At 36.0% G+C, this 24100-nt stretch overlaps 1 protein-coding gene across 2 annotated transcripts in view; it reads left to right on the top strand.

Annotated features, from left to right (window-relative positions):
* PRKD3 (protein kinase D3) overlaps positions 1-24100 on the top strand; it is a 61006-nt gene that overhangs the window by 14528 nt on the left and 22378 nt on the right. For both annotated transcript variants that reach the window (XM_090281167.1, XM_090281168.1), the window contains 6 exons: positions 7974-8112; positions 9637-9768; positions 10997-11154; positions 14815-15007; positions 18312-18389; positions 22819-23002. In XM_090281167.1, the coding sequence (XP_090137293.1) occupies positions 7974-8112; positions 9637-9768; positions 10997-11154; positions 14815-15007; positions 18312-18389; positions 22819-23002 (884 nt within the window). The remainder of the gene's footprint in view (positions 1-7973; positions 8113-9636; positions 9769-10996; positions 11155-14814; positions 15008-18311; positions 18390-22818; positions 23003-24100) is intronic.

Here is a 24100-nt window from a genome sequence, read left to right as displayed (position 1 = left end):
GTGCAGGCACAGTGTCTTTATTTCATTCACCACAATTAAATGCTTAATTATGTCCCGCTTTACACTAAGAATAACACCCTTAGGGGTTCTCTGAGGCTTTTCTGGTACCTTAGGACACATTTTCGTATCGAATGCACAAAATAAATCTAGACACAGCACAGACACAGTTCACAGCTGAGGTAGCTTGATGCTGCGGTGCTGAGGGCAGAAGGAGTGTGGTGCTGCCACTCTCGCTGCTCTGCCTCTTGAACAGCTTGCTGCAAAACCACCAGTGAATGCTGTTTTCACTTTCCACCTTTATTTCGTAAAAGGGAAAATCCTTTTCCGATAACTTTCAGTTAGTGGAAACAGGTACTAATGTTGGTCTTTCATGAAAGTGAAGTAGTGTTAAGCAAACTTTAGAAAAGATGGGTTTATGTATTTAATTTGTAGAGCCCTTTCTGTGATTGTACAAAAGGCCAGGTTCTTCTTGAAGACTCTGAAGTTCTCAGTTATTCACTGTCTCCCTGACTTATTTCACTTAGCATGATGTCCTTAAGATCTATCTATGCTGACCCAAATAGCAGGGTTTCCTTCTTCCTTATTTTTCCTTAGGACTTTTGACTATTTTATTGGCAAGTTTTACAACCCCAGTATCTAACTTTAATGTATAAGATTAAATTAAAACAGCAGTTCTCTACTAGGGTTATTTTGACCCCTAGGGACAACTGGGAGGAGTGGGAATGAGTACTACTAGTGTCTAGTGGGTAGAGGGCAGGGAGCCAGGGATGCCACTATTATGCACAGGAGAGCCTCCCCACAATGAAGAGTTACCTAGCCCAGCCCCAGCCATCTGGCTCATTGGTTGGAGCGTTGTCCAGAAGTGCCAGGGCTGCAGATCCCCAGTTCGAGCACATACAGGAAACAAGCAATGAATGCATGAATGGGTGGAACAGCAGAGCAATCTGTGTTTCTTTCTCTCTCTCTCTTCCTTCTTCCCTTCCCCTTCCTCTCTCTCTCAAATCAATGAATTAAAAAAAAAAAAAAAATCTCCTGGTCCAAAATGTTAGTTATACTGAGGTTAAAAACTCCCTAGGTTGACTGATGTAGAAATAACATTTCTGAAGTTTGGAGAAATTGAAAACTTCTGTTAATACTTTTGCAGGATCTTTATTGAATTAATGAATATGAATATCTTAGATAATGAATTTAAAGCTTGAGAGCTTTAAAACAGGATTTCTAGTTTGGCTTGGATGTGTTTGTTTTAAGAATGGTACAGTTTCCATTATGAATATGGAGATAGTTAAACAAGGAATGTAAAATTTTAATCTATATATATTATTAGATTCCTATGTTTTCATGTTGGTTTATAAAACAAACAGCAACACACAGGATCTCTGCCTTCTAGGAGTTTATAAGCTGAAGGGAGTGCTTTTTATACTGGTAATAGCCAAAGAAGTACTGGGATTGGCAATCAGGAGAACCAAGAAAGCAGACAGATCTAAGCCGCAGGTAGAGCTGGGATTGAGCCAAGCATAAACTGGCTGATCAGATCTCTCCTGGGAGGCTAATACCAGAGAGTGGTATTACAAATGAGCAAATCAGAATTGAAGGAATAGGCCAAACCTCTGCCTGTTTTACAGTGATTATTCATGCATGGATTCCCAATGTCAAAATTTCATTAGTGTTTATATTTGTACTATTTTTTTTTTGTTACTGGTATATGTGAAAGAAAGAAAGAAAGAAGAAAAAGAGAAGTAGTGTTTTCCAATCAGACAGACCTAGGTGGTGATATTGATTGTGCCATTTTCTTGTTTTGTGATTATAGACCCTTTTCAAGTCACTTGACTTTGGATTCAGATCTGTAGGATCATGATATCTACCTCCATTTAAAAATTATGGTGATTAAATGCGAAGGCCTTGATATAGTGCCTGGTACATAATTAATGCCCTCAAATAGTAATAGTTATGGGGTTTTTTTGTTTGTTTGTTTTTAATAATTTATTTGTTAATTTTCTTTTTAGAGAGAGGGGAAAAGAGAAAGAGAGGGAGAGAAACATCACTGTGTGGTTGCCTCTCACTTGCGCCCCCAAATGGGGACCTGACGTGCAACCTAGTAATGTGCCCTCACTGGGAATCGAACCATCGACACTTGGCTCACAGGCTGACGCTCAACCCACTGAGCCACAGCAGCCAGGGCAGTTATGCTTTTTAAATCTCTTTAAATCTGGAAAGACCATTGGTCCTGTAGTGTTTTTAAAATTTTAGTAAATAACAAAGCATCTATAGCATTCTTCCAACATGCTGACATTGCTTTACTCTTGCCTTTTGATTTTAGTGTTTAGCATATGACAAACTGTAAAAAAATAGAGCTCAAGTGTTCATTTTATTTGAGAACTGAGATTGTGTTAGGAATTTTGAGAAAATTAAATGAGGTCACCTATATCAAGTGCTTTATAATACTTGATGCATAACAACTATGCTCAATGAATGTTAGTTCCCCACCTCTTGATTTCATATTGCCAAAAGGCTTAGAAAATACCACTGTGATGCTACTGCTACTGTGTTAATTTGTTGAATGAACATAGTACATGTAATTGGAGTGAGAAAGGAAATTGCCAGACAGCGATTCATTTTAAGCTATCAGTGTTTACTGAAAATGAAATGATTCTAACTAAAGTTGACTGTGTGTTTTTAGCTAACTTAAAACGTTTGTTTTTAGTTTGACCATTTACATGACACTAGACCTGAAGATTTTTTGCTTATGTATCCTTATTTAGGAGTGTTTTTGGTCTATTCTTTAACAGAATACATTGTCTCTGCAGACATGGGTTGGGTGTAATTTTCAGGTCCTGCCAAAGTGGAGCAAAAACTCCAGCTGTATCTTTTGTTTTCTAGAAACGAGTTGTCATGGGTTTTTTTCTGCCTCATTCTTCCTACTACAGCTGGGTTGCAGAGGCTAGGCGACATCCTACTCTTCACCCTAGCCCTTCTTGTCTTGGCAAAATAGTGTCAGGCAACTGTAACTAATCTGGAGGCTCAAACTGAAAGAAGTGTTTTGTTTTTGTTTTAATTCTGCTAGATATTCAGGTAAAGACCTTGGCTAGAATAGAAAGTTCCAGAAAGTTTGAATTAAAGGTAATCAGAACTAATAAAAACAAGGATGAAGAAAAATGAAAAAAGATTGCTCTGGTTTGTGTCAAAGGGAAATAACAGATGCATATCATATCCAGAAAATTCTGGGTTGAAGATTAAGGATGAAAGTTCAGAATAAACTCAGAGTCCATGTTGAGTAATTTTCTCATTGACTCATCTAAACTCTAGGCCTTCTGTCAGTATTTAGAAACAGAATCATTGAAATTATTCTTTAATTACTTTCCTAAAAATGATGTTAAGTTAATATTGTATTTATTCCTGAGAAATAAGGTAGTGTTAAATTTGTTAACTTTGCTCAATAGTCAACAACTTTTGCCCTGGCCATTGTGGCTCAGTTGGTTGGGCATTGTCCTGCAAACTGAAAGGTTGCAGGTTCAATTCCCAGTCAGGGCACATGCCTGAATTACGGGTTTGATCCCCAGCTGGGGCATGTGCAGGAGGAAGCCAATCAATGATTCTCTCTTACATCGATGACTTTCTCCCTCTCTTTCTCCTTCCCGCTCTCTCTCTCTAGAGTCAATAAAAGAAAAAAAAAATTAGTCAACTTTTTTCAGTAAGTGCCTGTGAAATACTAAGTTCTAGGTGCTTAGGGATTCAGTAGGGTACATGAAAAGAGAAGGCCCTGGCCCTCATGGAGCTTACTTACTACGATCTGGTTATTAGAAAGATGTGCTGTGAAGATTTATTTGCCATCAAATTTAAAAATTATTTTAGTATTCAACTTCTAAAATGAAATGAATATGAAGAAACCTGTGATGCTGAGAATGTTCTGTATCTTGACCTCGGTGGTGGTTATGGGTGTGCATGTGTGTGTGTGTTTGTGTGTGTGTGTGTATAGTTATCAATCTTCCAATTAAGATTAGTGTGCTTACCCATTATACTTCAATTAGAAATGTTTTTTTTTTCCAAGTAAACTAAATGTACATTAAAAACTCTTCAAGGTTTCCCACTGAACTTAGAGGAAACACCCATGCTCCTTTTTAAAAGGTGTATAGAGATCAATTATTTGTTCAGGTAATGTTAAATTCTAAAGCTACTTTTATTAACATGTAAAAATTGCATTTGACCACATAGAATTAAAAACTTGAAAACTTCCTACCTCATTGACATTTTACTGACAGAATTTTAATGACATGAACTTTAAACTGTTTACGTAAAGAATTCTCAACATACAGTGTTACTTGAAGGAGTTATATTTGCAAGTATTGGAACCTTTTACTTATAACAAGTGTAAGTGAATGCCATAAAAAGTAACTTCTAAAACTGGTATTGAAAGATAAGATGATCTTTTTTTAATTCTTGGAGCCATCTTTAATGCAGATGCAAAGAATGAGTCTAAGGTGGGCAAAGAGAACTTATAAGAGGTGGAAATCTGATAACTTTATGATAAAATTTATTAATTTTCTGTATGGACCGGGAAAAGATTTCATTTTGCACAATCAAGAGTAGTCATTGGCACAGTCTGTAGAAAGCAAATCCAGAAAAGCTTGGGGAATTTGGAAAGAGGCCAAATTAAAGCCTATTTTGCTTCTATCCTGATAGCTCTTGTTTCTTTCATTTCCTCTTTCTTTTAATCAAGGCTGAGGTGGGCTAGGGAAGGAAATACAGTCATGACTAGTTTTCAGAAGATCGTCAGCTTCCTTCCATTTTTTCCAGTCTCTTTATGCTCTCATTCCCTTATTCCTGAGAGCAGTGTTTCTCAACTTCAGTACTACCAGCATTTTGGGTGAGACAGTTCTTTGTTCTGTGGCATCTCCTGTGCATTATGGGCTGTTTAGCAGCATCTTTGCCCTCTATCCATTGGATGCCAGTACCGCAAGTTGTAATAATCAGAAGTGTCTCAAGACATTGTCACATTAAAAAGAACAACAACAACATTGCCACATATCTTCTGGGGGACAAAATTGCCCTAATTGAGAACCACTGCCCTAGGGAAATAAACTAAATACAGTAAATCCTCACTTGATAGGTTCATTGTCTTTAAATGAAATGATATATAATGAAACCAACTTTACCAATTATATATTAATATATAAATAAATTATAAACCAGAGTGAAATTCCTACAGCATCTCATCATCATAATGAAATGGCATTATTCCAGGACTTGCTGTAGTAATGATCTATGTAATTTACCAGAGAAAAGCGTGCCTTGTTGCCTTGCTGTCTGTTTTCATAGTGTATAATCCAGACCCTGGTACATCTTTCCTGACCAATAGCTTCAGCCTTCCTCAGGAGCTTGCGCAGCTCTCTTCCTGTTCCAGTCCCTGCTACACAGTGCTGTCAGCATTATCTGCTTAAAATACAGATTTGATCATGTTACTGCCTTGTCTGGGACCCTTGTCTCTCACCCTTGGATAGGGATTGATAGTATGAACCAGTAGTATGGAATGATCACAGTGCTCAGTGTTTTATAGCTGTCATGTAATTTAATTTTTACAAGAACCTTATACAGCCTTTCTCTTGTTATACTCAATGTATAGACAAAAAACAGTATAGAAAGAATAAGCAGTTTATTTGAGGTGCTATAGTTAGTAGGTGGCAGCTTAAACCCAGCTCTCTTTACTCCAAGGTTCTCTATTAGACTGACCCCCGGGGAGCTTCTGTGTACATTTTTAGCCCCTTTCCACTTCATTCTTCAATCACAAAGGTCCACTTACCTTCTCCCAGGTACCTTGTACTTCTCAACTGTGACTTTTACACTTTCACTTTCACTTTCTGCCCTTGGGAACCCTGCTTCTCTTTTTTTTAATGATTCTACTCAAATATCACTGTTAAAGTGGTATTTCACCTTCCCAGTTAGTTTTTTATTCCATCTTTTAGAACTTTGTTTATTTTTTATTTTTGGCAGTTCCCTTATCATGTTGTATAATATTTATGTTTATTTCCATCTTCCTATTACATTGCAAGTTCCTGGAAGACAAAAGACTGTTTTGTCTTTACAAACCACAGGGCCCGGGCCTTGCATTTGGTGGCAGACATGTGAAAAAAAGATAATTTTTAAAATGAGTTTTATTCATACAAATATTTTTAGAGATTTTATTTTTATAAGGCTGGAATGTGGAATCATTACTTACTAACCCTTGACAGCTGTTACGACCAAGTTAAGAAGATGTTTTATACCCCATTGGATGTTGTAGAATTTGATAAAATTTTAATAACATTTTAGATTCTATTTTCCCTCTTTTTCATTGAAATTCTTAGAGTGTTAGATACATATTTAAAGTGTATTATGAAGTTTTCTAATTATTAATGGTAACAAATAATTGAAAAAATAATTAGTATCATAAAAATTATAAATATTTCTGTAGTTTCCATTGTTTACCCAGATTTTAAAAATACAAATATAAACTCTTCAGTTTCTAATTAAGTCATTGTTTTCAATTTTCAAAACTTAACTTATTCAAAAAATAGATACCTTTTTGGAGACACATACAAGAATTTTTAATGAGAAAAGTAAGGTCAAAAACTAAGACAAAGCTAGGTTGATATCTGTATCTATAACACATACCATGAGATCCTACCTAGCCTGATGCTAGAAGTGGGCCACAAGTTTGGCTTTGCTTAGCTGTGGGTAGAGTAAACAAGAAAGTATGATTAGTTACCTGATCAAATTGTTTATGTTATGAAGCCATCCAGAGAAATTTCTTTTATGGGTTTTCACAAAGAAGAAATCAAATAAGCGAGCCATATCCTTAGCAACATCCCTGCACTAAATGCAGTTGCAGTTTAGTTTGAGTAATCCATATGAGGCCATTCAGTTCAAGCCAGTAACATATTGTTTAGCTTACTAAAGGGTAGTCTATGTGGAGTCAAAATGAGAGTATATAATTATAAGATTAACTAAATAAATTTGAAATATCCAGAGCAGCATTTCCCAAGGCAGATGCTCTCTTTTAAAAATTAATTTAAAATTTAAACATAATTTAAAGTACTTAAAATTTTCTCTTAAGTAATTTTATTAACTATAAACAATTTTAGAACATGTACCTTCATATTTTAGTCCTTGGTATGCTAATCCCCAGAGCATCTCAGCACTGTAGTCACAAAATATAGATGCGTTGAAATTATATACTTAGGGCACATGTGAACAGATCTGCAAGTCTGCTCTGGTGAAAGGTTTCTGTTGTTGTTGTTCTTTAAGGTACTATAATTAATCATGTATTTGTAATTACAGTGACTAGATTAAAGAAAATATTAGATAAATGCTGGAGGCTATCGATGCATATGGCAAAAATATTGGGTTTTTGGAACTCCTGTGACTGGTTTGGGAATTGTTGACCTACCAGCACTATTCGTTTTACTATGATGATGGAAGTGTTCTATATCTGCACTGTTCAAAGTGGTAGCCAGTAGCTAAGGTGGCTATTGAGCACATGTAATGTGGCTAGTGTGACTGTAGAATTCAACTTCTAATTTTATTTAATTTAAATTAACTTAAATTTAAGTAACTGCCTGTGGCTAATAGCTAACCAGATAGGAAGCCCAGTTCTAGAGGACAGGAAAGACTGCTTATCTTTCAGGCTATGTAAGATAGAGTAGCAGTAAGTTCAAGCTTATATTCTCCATCTGTAACTGAATAAAGAAATCCTATATTTCTAAGAGACATGTGTTTTAAGATAATTAGTGGTTATATTTAAGTTTGCTTTTCTATTTTGAACTTGAAAATTAACCAGGATGCTTGAATAGAGTACGTGATCGATCTTTTAGATATTAGTAAAATTGTTAGCAAATAGTGTAGGCTAAAAACTACATTTAAAATTCTTTTGTAAGATTGAGATATTTACTTACAAAAGTAGAAAGCTGTGATTATGCTGATAGAAGACTATTTTCCTGCAGTTTCCAGAATGTGGATTCTTTGGCATGTATGACAAAATTCTTCTCTTTCGCCATGACATGAACTCAGAAAATATTTTGCAGCTGATTACCTCAGCAGATGAAATACATGAAGGAGACCTAGTAGAAGTCGTTCTTTCAGGTGAGTAAATAGTTTCTTTTACTTTGTTGCCTTTTTTTTTTTCAGCAAGCCTTATTTTTTATACTCAATGCTATGTTCAATTATACTTTGTGCCATAGTTCCTTACTTCTTTCATATATAATGGCTGTCATGATTTTTACTTCCAGAAATATCATATCACAGATGAGAATGTAGGGAAATACACCATGAACTACTTATTTGAGTGTTACTAAGCTAAGGGGATTATCACTTGAACTAGAAAATGAATTGAGTCAAAGAAATAATTATACTAAAATTCTGTCCTCCTTTCCCTATTTTTATAAAGAGTATAAAAGAAGAGAATTGGGGTTCAGAAAAGAAACTCAGGGGGAAAAGTAATGAAGATGTGGAAGAGGCAGCTACAGTGCTGGTTGTTTCTATGACTCAAGTCATGCTTGTTGTTCTCAGTGGGCATTTTCTTCCCTCCTTCACCCGTTCTTGCCATTCATTATTCCTTAGCTCCTGGTATTTCAGATCTCATCCAATAACAGGCAGACGGGATTATTAGTGAGGACTATAAAGGAACAAAGAATGCGTAAAGTAGGCCTGCAAAACTCCTTGTTTGGCAGGGACTTAGAGGGGAGAGTAAAAGAGTGAGAGGAAGGGAGGGAAAGAAGAGATGGAGGAGAAGGAAGGGGAAGAAAGAAAGGAAAGTCAGGCAAGAGTCTAGGCCACCAGTTTTACCTCTTTTTCAAACTCATTTTTGCAGCCTGTTCTTGAGGTCCTCTCAGACCATCACTTTTCCTTATGAGTCCCCTGATCCATCCCATTGATCTATTAGCACCTACATCAATCATTCACCTGCTCTACCACAACCCCAAACATCTATATATTTCTCAGCCCTTGTCTTCCTCTTCACTTTGGAGTGGCTTCACTCCCTGTCCCCCCTGAAGGTCATGCTCACAACCATTCCTTCTTTGTTACAGAGCCTTCCTCAGGCCACTGTGGATACTAATGACTTGTAGGTGTAGGTAAGATGATGTCTACTGGTAGATGTGTCTGCTGTTCAGCTGCTTACAGAGGGGAGAGGAGACTTTCTTAACCACTAGGACTGTGGAGAGCAGAGCATATCCTGAGAGCTTAAGTTAGAACTGAGTACCTTTCTCTCAGGAAGACTGCTATAAATTGAGATCAGGTTCCACATTCTATTTATTTATTTACTTACTTACATTAATGTTCTATTTCTTAGTGTACTATAAGTTAACTAGTTTTTAATTGGCTAAAATAGACCTAGCAACTATTTGTAATCCAGTCTTGTCACTATGAAAAAATGCTTTTGGAGGTCAAAATAACTACCTACCGACCTGCTTTTGGAGCTGATATTAATTGAAGCTAATAAACTTCCTAAAATAGAGTTTAAAAACCACAACATTAAATGCTGAAAATAATTTTATTTTTATGGTCAGATGAACCTTTCAGAGAAAAAGTGGTCATGATCAGTGTTCCTAAGCTCATAGCAATTACAAATATAAAAAGGTTTGCTTTGATATTTTTCTTTTTAAAAAGCTTTGGCCACAGTAGAAGACTTCCAGATTCGTCCACATACTCTCTATGTACATTCTTACAAAGCTCCTACTTTTTGTGATTATTGTGGAGAGATGCTCTGGGGACTGGTACGTCAGGGACTGAAATGTGAAGGTACGTGTTCTAAATTTTGTATCATTTGACATAGGATTTCACATTTGCATTCTCTTATCATCAGTGAAAGAATAAGATCATTAGTTGGTGACTAGGAAGTAAGCCAGATTTAGAACTGGAGAGATCTAGACTCTGGTCCTTCCTCTGTCACCTGCTGGGTCATATTCTTAGGCAACTTACTAAACCTCTCTGAGGACCATTTCTCTGTCCATAAAATATACTCTACTCCACTGGTGTCATGAAGAGTAAATGGTTAAATGAGGTAATATGGGAAAATACTTGTTGCTGAGTAGTGGCTCAATAAATATTAATTTCCCAATTCTTAAAACATTAATCTTTAACATGCAACAACAAAGTTCTAAATTAGAATTGCTAGGGAATAGGATGAGGTGCAGATTTCTGTTTAAGAAATTCTAAGGTACTCTGGCCAGGTGGCTCATTTGATTGGAGCTTCGTCTTATACCCCAGAAAGGTTGTGGTTCGATCTCCAATCAGGGCGCATATGGGAGGCAAGTGGTTGATGTTTCTCTCTCACATTGATGTTTCTCTCTTTCTCTCTCTCTCAAATCAATAAGCATATCCTTGAGTGAGAATTTAAAAGAAAGAAACTCTAAGGTGAAGGGTTAATAAATTTTTTTTTTGTAAAGGGCCAGAGTAAATATTTTAAGTTTTGCTGGCCATATATGGTCTCTATCAAAACTACTTCAGTCTGCTGTTATAATGTGGAAGAAAATGAGCATGCTGTGTTCCAGTAAAATTTTTTTATGAATACTCAGATTTGAATTTCATATAGTTTTCACGTCATGGGAAGGATTTGGTATACATGCCATAGTTCGTTGAAGTGGTTTAAGCTGGTAGTTCTCAAATTTTACCATGCATTAGAATCTCCTCGAGGACTTGCTAAAACATACTTTGCTAGGTCCTGTCCCCAGAGCTTCTGATTCAGGGTCTAGGGTAGAGCCAAGTAATTTACATTTCTAACAAACTTTCAGGTGATGCCATATTGGGGACCACAATTCAAGAACTATCACACTAGCTGACTTAACCTTTCTAAATAAACTTGCACATTTCCTGTTCTTGAATTTGATAGCTTTCATTTAGCCTGTCATCTGGGTTCTTAATTAGGGTAACTATTGCTGCTAGAGAAAATAAATAAAAGAAGTACCTGTTCTTTTAATGTAACATATAAGTAAAGATTTTTTTTTTTAATCTTTTAAAATACATTTAGGCTGTGGATTAAATTATCATAAACGATGTGCCTTCAAGATTCCAAATAATTGCAGTGGAGTAAGAAAGAGGCGTCTGTCAAATGTGTCTCTGCCAGGACCTGGCCTCTCAGTCCCAAGACCCCTACAAACTGAATATGTAGCTCTTCCCACTGAAGAGGTACGTATTCCAAGGTAGTAGAACAGCACTGTACTAGTTATTCCTTATGTCGTACAGTATATATGACATTTTAGAACATAAGTTTTATACTAAAGATAGTAAGATTCCTACGGTTAAGAAGCTTAAAATGTATTATGGAAACAGGGCTTACCAGTAGTAATGAGCGGCATTTTGTATATTTTGAGAGCACATATCGCTTGGACCTCACTGAATTAGCCTCTGAACCAGTATCCCAGCTTCTGGTCTTCATACTTCATGTCACATATTACATCTGGACCTTCTTATTACACTAGAGCTTAATACACAGCTCCCTACCAGGACACATCTATATATTCTATGTTATTGACATCATACTATTCAATATTCTCTGAACACATCCTTGCTCCTATCTTTGCTCTTATCTACCCTTCATGTTTTTTCCCAACCTAGCTTAAGCTGCCTTTCCTGATTTTCCCCTTACCTAGAAATTATTTTGTGAATGCCATAGCACTTTTGAAACCTCCTAATGGTGTGTGTAGTGTTTGTATACTAGATTGTGCTCAAGAAGTTTTATGATCTATTTTTAAAAAGCAATGCTGGTGTCTTTGGGTGCCCCTCAGAGGCCCCAGCACAATACCTGGTACTTAGTAGGTGTGTTCAGTGATGAATGAATGAGTGAATGACCCCACAGATCCTCAGTGAGTTGCAATGAGATGTATCAATCAGCACATCTGTTTACCATAGGACAGCTGAGACAGAATGGTCAAGTGACTTCACTGATGTCATAGAGCAAGTTAGTAAGTGATATTAGAATTAAATCCAGAACTGATAATTTTTAAATCAATGACTTTTTCTTATATATTGTACTCCTGAAGTATAAAGGTAGTAAATCAGGGAAGAAATAACTTTCTTGTTCATTTGATAGTACTTAAAATGATTTCCATTCATAGACCCAGTCTTAGTTGCTTGTATAATAAAACTTTTGGTCTTCTATAAATTAATAGTAAAATCAAGCCTTTGGGCTGTTTTCTTGATACCCTAGTCACAAGATTTTTTTAAAGTAAGGCAGCAGAATAAAAGCTTCTGAAATTCTTTCAGAAAAATCCCATATTTCCATATTGCTTAGCCCTAGTGTGAGATTTTGAAAGTAGAAGACTCCTGTCACATAAGGAACTGAGAACAGTGAGTTATAAACATATGGAAGCGCTTGGGAAAAGATTGGTAATAGCAAAGTTAGTGCATTTTATACACAAACTGCACAGGAAACAGCTGGGAATGGGAACTGCAGGATAGAGATATGTTCTTTTAAGAGCCCTACAATGATTTTGGTATGCCAGCTACCCTTAGTTGGATATTACTAGATTAGGAAATAAAAGGACAGAGTAGATGAAGAAGGCGTTATGTTTTAATTCATTAGTGTATATTTTATCCTGAAGATGAAAACTCCTTAGGAAAGGGTAAGAAGTGGAGTGACATGTTCGAATTGGTTAGATTGTGCAAAGTACTTTAGAACAAGTAGAAATTGTAGAGTGGGATGTCAGTGCGTGCATGCACTCTCAAAAAAGAAGGAGGTACAGTAAGAGAAGAGCTCAGAGAGGAAAATCAGGGCAGGGAGAGGGGGTAGAGAACACTCTAGAGGAGCAGAGGAGATGGCAGTGAGGAGAGGGGAACAACCTCAGATCTGAACCAAGGATAAAGAGGAACTAATTCCCAAGAGGCTGCACAGTTAGCGCCTCCTAAGTTCTCATGTGCCAGACTTCATGCTGTGGAACAGTCCTTGCACGTGTGTTCTGTACCACGTCCCAAATATCCCAATCCCCGCAGGACCTGACAAAAGGCAGTTACTAACTGGCCATTGGTATACGAAGGGATCTGTTAGGAACGTTCTTCCTTATAGGGATAGCTTACGTATTTGATGATGACTGGCTATTTTAGTCTTATTCCACCTTGTGTGTTTTAAACTTGAGACACACTGAAAGCGGTAAAAGCAGGAGCAAGACAGTGTTGAGTCACCATTAGAATAAGGAGCCAGGAATGAACAAAGGCCTAAAACATCTTTTTCTGGTTCCCACTGACTTCTTTGTTAGCTTTGCAGAATCACTGTGCTGTTCCTTTTGCTGAAGGTGCTCCACACATAGGAGCATGGATGAAGGGTAGGCCACACTAGAGCAGGACACCTTGGACACATAAAGCATACAAGTGTGGTTTGGGTTTAACATTCTTTTTGTACTTTTCTTAACTACTTCATAATTTATTTTAGAAAATTTCTGGCTACACATTAGTGAAAAACTATCCATCAGAGGCTATATTTATTTCTTTTTATAGTGCTTTCCTCCCTTCATCTGTCCTTTTTCTTCTTTTTCTTCTTCCTACTTTCTTCAAAAAAGTGTTTTCCCCCTCTTCCTTTTGTTTCTCTCACACTTTTCTATTCTTCTGGCTTCTTGTCCTTCTGTTGGTGGACATATCAATGTAGAATCGCTCAACTTTTCCGAGGTACAGACATTACTATTTATAGAAAGCATATGAAAGATCTAAGGACCTAGCCCTGGCCATGTGTCTCGGCTGGATGCAGTGTCATCTCATGCACCAAAAGGTTGTAGGTTTGATTCCCCGTCAGAGCCCACACCTAGCTTGCAGGTTTGGTTCCCTGGATGAGGTGTGTATGGGAGGCAACTGGTCAGTCCGATGGACGTGTGCAGGAGGCAGCTGATAGATGTTTCTCTAAACAGATCTCAGGACCTCACTTGTAGCAGTGAAGATGCATGCAGCTACAACAAAATCTGTAGTACAGCTAGAAAGTAATTAGGTATTTGGATTTTGTGCTTGGAAACATGGACTATATTTATTTTTGTATCCCTCATACATAGTGTTAGGCCTGGTCTATAGTAATCAATTAACAGAATGAGCCACATTCAACTCACATATAATGTAATATGATTATTTCTTTTGTATATATAAAAAGAGCCATAGTTGCAAAAATACACTTATCCCTCAGGTTACACAAAAATTTTCAATCAATGCCTTCTTTAATCTTTCTTGCTCAAAAAAAAAAAAAAAAAAGAGAAAAGTCTGAATAACTGGAAAACATTTAAATTATCAAGGAACTTTTTAAAGCATAATTACGGAGGGTAAAGTTGCTTCAGTTCGTTTTGAATCTGCCATTATTTATATCATCATCATTAATTAGACTTAATTTTTTCATACATATTTTAGTATTTTTAAAAATAAAATTTAAAAACTAACATTATGAAGTATTTTCAGACATTGTGTTCAGCAATTTAACATGAACCGCAATGATACTTTCTGAATTTATTTACTTTTCCTGTGATTAATTCCTTGGTAAGATTTTTGGGGGAATTTGAACATCTGTTACAAATTGGTTTTAAGGCCTTTGTTTTTTATTTGAAAAGTGCCATGTGCACCTGGCAGATAATAGCTTACCAGTGAATATATGTATGTGAGGATGAAAATACCCTTTTTAAAAAATCATAAATAGCCAAAAATTTTTTTACTTTTCTCATTCAAAGGTTGGTAAGTTAAGCTTCCAAAGGAAACTGCTAAGATCCACATTTTTAGATTTTTGGCTGTAGTGCTAAAAAAATGACATTTGTGGTCAAGACCTACTCTTAATATTTCGTTTTTAATGTTGACTTATACTTATGGAAACTACATATGTTTTAGTCACATGTTCACCAAGAACCAAGTAAGAGAATTCCTTCATGGAGTGGTCGCCCAATCTGGATGGAAAAGATGGTGATGTGCAGAGTAAAAGTTCCGCACACATTTGCTGTTCACTCTTATACCCGTCCCACAATATGCCAGTACTGCAAGCGGTTACTGAAAGGCCTCTTTCGCCAAGGAATGCAGTGTAAAGGTAGGATTGGACGTTTTCCTTAAGTAAGATTTATATCTGCTTTTGTTAGCAAATGTGAGTTTCAGATATTTGGCTTGCCAAAATGTTTGTTTGTTTTTTATTCTAAGATGGCTCTAGTAGCACTTAGTTGTCTTTAACTTCATTCAAAGCAATTTTGTTAAATTGTATTGTGACAGCTGTCATATCAATGTGCATTAAAAAAAACTGATCACAATTGGTAAATTTTTGTGTAGCCATTTTAGTATTGAAGATGGAAGAAAAGCAGCATTTTGGGCATATTATGCTTTATTATTTCAAGAAACGCAAAAAAAAAAAAATTGTGCAGTGTGTGGAGAAGGTACTGTGACTGATCAAACATATCAAAAGTGGTTTGCGAAGTTTTGTGTGGAGATTTCCCGCTGGATGATGCTTCACAGTCGGGTAGACCAGCTGAAGTTGATAGTGATCAAATCGAGGCATTGAAAACAATCATCTTTATACCACTCAGACTATCCAAATCAATAAAGCTATTAGGGAAATGAAAATTGTCTTTTATTTTATGGGGAAAAAAAATTCATACTTTTTGCCCAACCCAGTATTTATGTTTAAAAACATTAGACAAAGAAATTGGTCTTGTAGTGATAAATTAAAAAGATACCCCCAGACAGACATATTTATTAACAACTACTGTTGTTTGTAATGTGTGCTATGTACCAGGAACTATGCTAAACAAAAATTAGAATATAAACAGAAAAAACTAGAATTTGGATCTCTGAGCTATGGCTGCTTAATACTTACTTGCTAATATGAAAGAGTTAGTAAGAAGGTAAGCTGATATTTGAGCTTAATTAACTCTTTCTGATTCCAGAGACAGATACTACCTAAGATATAAAATAATACTTTCTTTTTGCCATTAAATATTCACATATAAACACACACTACAAGAGTTATGTTATTTTTGTTTTTAATGTAGCTAGGAGAGTTGTACAAAAACTGTCGTTCCTGAAATAGGTAGATTATAGTAGAAGCCACTTATAATAGGTGTCACTCGTATTTGGCCTCTAACACAGAACACTGTCATTATATTCCAAAAACATCTTTTAAAGAACCAGGTTTTTAAAAGAATAATAATTTTTCCTGTAGTTACATAGTGTATTTATGCTTTTTAAAAATTATTTTATATATTTTTAAATCTCCTCATCTCAGCAATTCTATCCAATAGCATTAAAACCAAAACAGAGTTTAAATGTCTTTATTAGTCATTAAGCCAGGATATAAGTTACCTTTCTATAATCTTATGTACTTATTTTTCATATGATTATTTTAACAGTTCTTGGTACCATACCTTTTTACATAGTAGAAGTATTTGTAAAATTGAATAAATTAGTTTTATCTAAATAAAATATTTGAGGTCTTTGCAACAATAAATCTTGTTTACAGTACGAAGTCAAATAATTGTATACAAATTTAACTTAAGTATATAAAAATATGACAGCATAGGGGAACATCAAATAGAGAACAGGTTGTTTGATTGTTGTCAATTGTTTAATAACCATCTGGCCGGCATAATTACATGTTGAAATTTTATTTCAACAGCTTACTTTTGAATATGAGTTAATATATGTTACTACTTTAAAATATCAACACTAAAGTATATTGGCAAGCAGCCACTAAGGAATATTTTGGGAAAGAACATTAATAACAGATGTACATATTCTAGCCAACAGATAATCTTAATAAAGGCAGTAAAATAGTGCTGCTCTGCTGAGGAGAACAGAAACATTCTAAAACCATATGCAGAAAAATACAATATTTGATAGAGGAACTAAAATAAATATATAAATTAATGAAATTTAAAAATAAAACTAGTTAACTGTATCACTGGGTTATTAGTTTAATTTCTTAGACCTTTTAAAAGAATAATGTTTTGTGATTACATCGGTTATAGTTATTTTGTTTATCAATCAAAACAATCAGAATTTACTTCAGCAATTCTTGTATTTTTATAATATGAATTTAAATGCCTAGAAGGTAAAATAGTTATTTTTATTCACTTTTCAAGCTAACAATGAAAAAAATACTTTAGTCTTTAAGATAAAACAGTTATGCTGGATTCTTTAAGGAAAAAATACAATTCCAAGAACAGCTCAGTAACCTGTTTTTTACTTTGTTATATTAAAACTACAAGGCAGCTTGAGAACATACATAAAATATAAGAAAGCATAAACAAATGAATAAAACACGGGTAGGAATACAGAGAAATGAAAATGCCTGCCATTAGAACTTACATACTTGCTGCAGATGGGCCACAAATTTGGCTCTACATTTTCAAAGGGAAAATGGAAACCTTGTTATTTTTACAATTTGCAAACCTTATGAGATAAAAAACAAATGAATTATTTAAGATATATCCAATATATTATTATGTATGCATTTTCCCAGGACCTCTCATTTAAAAAAAACAATGTTATATGATGCAAGTTTTATTATTCACCAAATTATTAATTTGATGGGGTTTTTTCCTTTAAGTCAGGACCTGAAATTACTTTTTTACCCAGATATTGCTGGTAGATGTATTTCAGAGGTGGTGTTAGACAGTAGTTACAGCAGTGTGTTCAGTTTTAGTGTCACCTAAAGAGGTTGTTAAAAAACACATTTCACAGTCCTGTTCCCAGAGCTGCTGATACAGTAGGTCTGAAGTGGGACCCAGAATTTGCATTGCTAACGGGTTCTCAAATGATGCGGATGCTGCTGGTCTGGGGACCGTCGTGGAAAAACCACTGAGTTACACAGTATTATTGAACCACTTGTACCTGACAGTGATTTGCAATGCCGTCAACTCTGAGGTTCTTGTAGGCTGAAAGGGATCATCATGTATAAATGTGAGACCTTGTGTGTACATGAGAAGCTCAGCCTTTCCTTACAAGGTTGTATGGGGGAAAGCCCTCTTTTCTGCATATGCACTAGGTCCTGATAAATAGAAATAGAAAGGAAGGCTGGTTAGCCTGAAAAACCCTTCAGGTGTTTTTGGCAAGATGAATATGAGATAAGGGAAAGAAACATGGACTTGCCAGCAACATTTTAATCTTCATTTTACAGATAAAGAAACTGAGCCGTGAGGAGTTAAACTAACTGTTAAGAGGTGGCCTCAGAATTTGAAACTAGGCCTTAAGTCCAGATCTGAGTTTTTAATAGAGGAAAACTTTATTTTATCATCATCATCATTTCTAATACTCTATTTGTGAGCGATTTAAAGAAAGGCTTTAATCATATCTGATATTGCCTGACTTTGACATAAATTAATAAGCTGAATATTTTATTTTAGATTGCAAATTCAACTGCCATAAACGCTGTGCATCAAAAGTACCAAGAGACTGCCTTGGAGAGGTTACTTTCAATGGAGGTAAAATTCTTTTTCTTAATTTTCATAAAAAATTTAAAAAGTTCATGCCCTGGCTGGTGTGGCTCAATGAATTGAGTGCTGGACTGCAAACCCAAGGGTCACCATTTTGATTCCCAGTCAGGGTACATGCCCATGTTGTGAGCTGGGTCTCCAATTGGGGGCGTGCAAGAGGTGGCCAGTCAATGTGTCTCTCACACATTGATGTTTTTCTCTCTCACTCTTCTTCCCCTTCTCTCTAAAAATAAATAAAATCTTAAAAAAATAAAAAAGGTCACAATTCTTTTTTGTATTATATTTGTATAAGGTTATGTTTGCATATTGTATTTTGTTTTTTAACTTTGACTTTTTCTCTGATTTAATCAAGAAAAATACAGAGATTAGTAATGGTAGTCTTTTATTAATAATTATGCTTCCCCATCTTCTCATTAGCCACCTAGTACTACTTTATAGTCTAATATAGCAAATAGCGCTGGATATCTTCTTTCAACTTTAGGAGTAAAAAGACTTATTTTAAAACCCTGATGTTATTCCTAGAACTATTCCATAGTTCTAACGTTTATTGACTGCTTCCTATATGCCAGGAACTGCTCTAAAACTCTTTACACATACTGAAATTTAAACTTAAGAAAAACCCTTTGAGGTAAGTACTTACAGATGAGTAAACTTAGGCACAAAGGTATTAAATAACTTTCCCCAAAAATAAAGCCAATAAGTGGTCGAGTTGGTATTTGAACCCATATCATGTGGCTTCTTAGTCCATATTTATTAGAACACATATTGTATAGCCTCACTGTCTCTTTCTCCATTAAATAACCATTAGCTAAACATTTCCTCTTTTTTGCCATTTTTTCTCTCTTTTCAACATTATATTAATCAAAGTGATATATTAATCAAAGTGGCTGGTTTGGCTCAGTGGATTGAGCGTCGGCCTGCGAGCTAAGTGTCGCTGGTTCGATCTTCCAGTCAGGGCACATCAGAGAAGGAAAACTCTGACTCCAAAAAACCTCCGCTGCCTTGCGGCATACCTCTTCAGGGGAAAGGCTAAGGGAGTAAACCCCGACAGAAAATCCGGAGCCGGAGTCCCTAAGGCGGTTTGACGTTGTAGTCAACACCGGCAACTCCTGCGGCGCACCTGAAGCCAAGCTGTATTGACTCCGTCTTTCCCTTGGACCCTTCAGCTGCGAAGAGAGGGGGGGTCTGCTGCATGGGCAACAGCAGACCCTCCATATCACCCTGCCCAGGCTCTGTAGCTTCAGCTTCACTGGAGAGGACACTCCAGCGTCATCGCAAGATGTCGATTTAATACAGGAGGAGACAGATACCGTGTCACTCCTGAGTCGGACTGCACAGCCATTCTCGGCGGTGCAGATAGACTCTTAAGAAGCTACACGATCGTCTCTCGAGACGGACGGCTGCCGGATTACCTTTTTTTGGAGGAAAGGAGAAATGACTTTAAACTTCCAGCATAATTTTTCTTTAACATTTCCATGGCTGGTAAAAATTGGATGCCCCTGGCTGGTTTGGCTCAGTGGATTGAGCGTCGGCCTGCGAGCTAAGTGTCGCTGGTTCGATCTTCCAGTCAGGGCACATCAGAGAAGGAAAACTCTGACTCCAAAAAACCTCCACTGCCTTGCGGCATACCTCTTCAGGGGAAAGGCTAAGGGAGTAAACCCCGACAGAAAATCCGGAGCCAGAGTCCCTAAGGCGGTTTGACGTTGTAGTCAACACCGGCAACTCCTGCGGCACACCTGAAGCCAAGCTGTATTGACTCCGTCTTTCCCTTGGATCCTTCAGCTGCGAAGAGAGGGGGGGTCTGCTGCATGGGCAACAGCAGACCCTCCATATCACCCTGCCCAGGCTCTGTAGCTTCAGCTCCACTGGAGAGGACACTCCAGCGTCATCGCAAGATGTCGATTCAACACGGGAGGAGACAGATACCGTGTCACTCCTGAGTCGGACTGCACAGCCATTCTCAGCGGTGCAGATAGACTCTTGAGAAGCTACACCATCGTCTCTCGAGACGGACGGCTGCCGATAAAAATTGGATATAAGTAGTTCTGTAGGACAAAAAGCACAAGGGCTGGAAATCACAACTCCTTAAGAGTTTAACATTTTCTCTTAAGGCATGTTTTCTATGGTTGCTGTTTGACATTATTGACAGAGAATGATTGGTTTTCTCATTTTTCTGTATTACTGAAGTCTTTTCATGTATTTTTGCACTTTTGTACTTGTTGACAACTGGATAACGAAATCCTATTTACATTTATTTTAATGTGTATTTATCTGATTACTAGTGAATTGAGCATCTTTCAAATATTTACCAGTTATTTAGGGTTTTTTCCACTGTAAGTTGCCTGTTCACAAGTTTTGTCCATTTTTCTGTTTGTATATTTGTTACTACTAATGTGCAGAAGTTGTTGATAATTCTGCCTAATTCTTTGTCAGTTATACATGTGATACAAACTCCTTCTCTCAGTTGTTGGCTTATCATTTTTTAAGCAGCATTATTGAGGTATAATTTGCATATGTTACAATTTCCCCACTTAGTTAATTCACAAAGTTATGCAGCTGTCACTGCAGTCTCATGTTAGACCATTTTCATCACCCTGCAAAGAAACTCCATACCCATTAGTAGTCATTTTCCATCCACTCTTGCCTCCTAGCCCCTGGCAAGCAATATCATATTTCTGTCTTTATGGGTTTGTCTATTCTAGACGATTCATATAAATGGAATCATACAATGTGTAGTCTTTGGTGACTGGTTTCTTTCACTTGGCACAATATTTTCAGGGTTTAGCCACATGGTAACACTTTTTATTGATGAATAATATTCCTCTGCATGAATAGACTACATTTTACTTATCCATTCACCAGTCAGTGGACATTTGTGTTGTATCCACTTTGGGTTCATTATGAATAATGCTGCTATGAACATTTGAGCATATGTTTTCATTTCCTTTGGGTAGATACCTAGTAGTGGAATTGTTGAGTCGTATGATAAACTCTGTGTTTAACATTGGAGGACTGCTGAACCCTTTTCCAAAGCAGCTGGACTATTTTACATTCCCAGCAGCAGGGTGTGTAAGGATTCTAATTTCTCTGTATCCTCGCCGCCTCTTCTTATTGTGCTATTTTGATTTTTGCCATCCTAGTGAGCATGAAGTGATATCTCATTGTGGTTTTGATTTGCATTTCCCTGATGGCTAATTGATACTGCACATCGTTTCATGTACTTATTCTCATTTTTACATCTGCTTTGGGGAAATATTGACCTAGGTTATTTTTCTTTTTATTATTGAATTATAGGAGTTCTTTAAGTAGTCTAGATACAGATTTCTTATTTGATATGTGATTTGCAAATACTTTCATTCTGTGGGCTGTCTTTTTACTTTTTCAAGGTATCATTTGAGGAACAAAAGTTTTTAATTTTGATGAAGTTCAATTTACTTATTTTTTTTTCTTTTGTCACTTATGTTTTTGGTGCCATAGATATCCAAGAAGGCTTTGCCTAACCCATGGTCACAAAGATTTACTACTATGTTTTCTTCTAAGAGTTTTATAAGTTTAATTCTTATACAGTAGTGTCTCTCTATATCACAGTTCACTTATTGCGGCCTCACTGTATCACAGGATTTTTAAAAATTTTATATTTATTTATTGTGGATTTTTTGCCATATTGTGGGATTTTGTGGTACTGTATACGTATGTTGTTAAAGTTACATAGGTTTAAGAGTGTAGATTATGTTTAAGAACATAAGTAGTGTTTATAAAAGTGTGGAAAAGGTTAATAAGGAAGTGAGAAAGGTTAATAAGAGACTGGGAACGGTTTGTAAGTGTGTGGGAAGGGTTTATAAAGCCTTAAAATATATATAAATACTAAAATAAATGTAAGGTTCCTACTTTGCGGATTTTCACCTATCGCAGGGGGTGTCTAGAACGTAATACCCGCGATAAGTGAGGGAATATTATATTTAGGTCTGTGATCCACTTTAAGTTAATTTTTGTATTTGCTTTAAGGAAGTGGTCCAATTTCTTTTTTTTACATGTAGCTATCCAGTTGTCCTTGTACCATTTATTGAAAAGGCTGTTTATTCTTTTTCCACTGAATTGCCTTGGACCCCAGCAGAAAATCAATTGACAAGAAGTATAATAGTAGTGAATAAATCTTTTACTTTGCTTCTAGTATCTTTTGTCATATAGAAATTTAAAATTCTAATATAATCATATAAATTGATTTTTTTGCCTTATGGTTTGTGCATTTTTCATCTTTCTTAAGAAATATTTATTTATCCTAAATCATAAAGATATTTCTTACCTTTTTATTTTAAGGGTTTTAAAACATTTTTTTCACATTTAGTATCCTGTCTCTGTTTAGATGTATTGATATCTCATTATATAAAACTCTGAAATTCATTTAAAACTTTGCCAGAACCTTCCAATCTGGGAACAGATACAGATATACCAATGGATATTGACAGTAGTGATATAAACAGTGATGGTAGTAGGGGCTTGGACGACACAGAAGAACCATCTGCCCCAGAAGATAAAATGTTCTTCCTGGATCCATCTGATCTTGATGTGGAAAGAGATGAAGAAGCTGTTAAAACAATCAGGTAATGCATATTCAGATATGGCAAACTTTTGTACTTCCAAATGCAAGGTCAGTCCAGAAGGCTCCATTAATGAGGAAAAGGCCACATCTCTTTAAATGGAACAAAAAATGTAATTTAAAATCTAATTAAATTGCGACTAATTCTTCAGTATTTCTGAAATAATTATCAGTCTTGCCGTCCACTCAAGATTTCCAGAAAGGTATGAGAATTCTGTTTTTTTAAAGAGAAAAATGCTTTATTTAAATATAGTCTAGATGTGATATCTAGCTGTGGAGCAGCTCCTGTAAGGGGCCAGAACTGAACCACCAGTTAAAGCCACCAGTTTCACACAGCCTTTGCATCGGCAGATTACCCGATGTTAGAAGCATGGTAAGAGTACACCTGAGAATGTTGCACAAAGATGGTGACAAATTTGGGGTCAGTTTTCATATACCACAAGTAATGTGACTTAACACTTTGTAAAAATACTATTCAGTTATAAAACTTTTAAATATCCCCTACGTTAACAGAAATTCATTATTTTGTATATACGGCCCTCTAGGATTGTACTGCTTCATACTAGAATATTAACATTTTTGGCAGGTTTTGTTTTTCATTGTCAACAAAGTGGTATTTAAAAGAAATGGGTCATTTATCAATCTCATATGGGAGAGTTGTCATTTATTCAGTTTGGCTTATCCTTAAATTACAGGTCTTATTATATCATTATTAATTAAAACTTATTTACCCAGTTTGGAGACTATTGAGAAAACTTAGCTTCCTAAGTGTGAATACTTCATAATTTTAAGAGAAAGCATTTAACTGTTTGAGACTGAAATTCAGAAACAGTGTTTTTGTTTGTTTGTTTTTATACACACACCCCAAATTGCTCTTTTTCTCCAGCTATACTGTTACTGGCTTATGCTTCCGTATTTATTACCCAGTGTGATCATTGCATTCTTAGTATCTGTAAATAATTTTCTTTTCAGTATTTTCTACTAGAAGTACTTTTTGCTAACAACATGAACAATAGAATTTGACTTTTGAGCCATGAGAATTTGAGTATAGGTGTACTTCTTTTGCCTAGTTGTGAACTTACTGATTTATCGTGCTGCCTGG

Source organism: Furipterus horrens, unplaced genomic scaffold (assembly GCF_987537825.1).
Source record: "Furipterus horrens unplaced genomic scaffold, mFurHor1.1.pri manual_scaffold_6, whole genome shotgun sequence".
NCBI classification, from domain to species: domain Eukaryota; kingdom Metazoa; phylum Chordata; class Mammalia; order Chiroptera; family Furipteridae; genus Furipterus; species Furipterus horrens.
The sequence above is the reverse complement of the archived record's forward strand: the minus strand, read 5'-3'. Positions and strand labels throughout refer to the sequence as shown.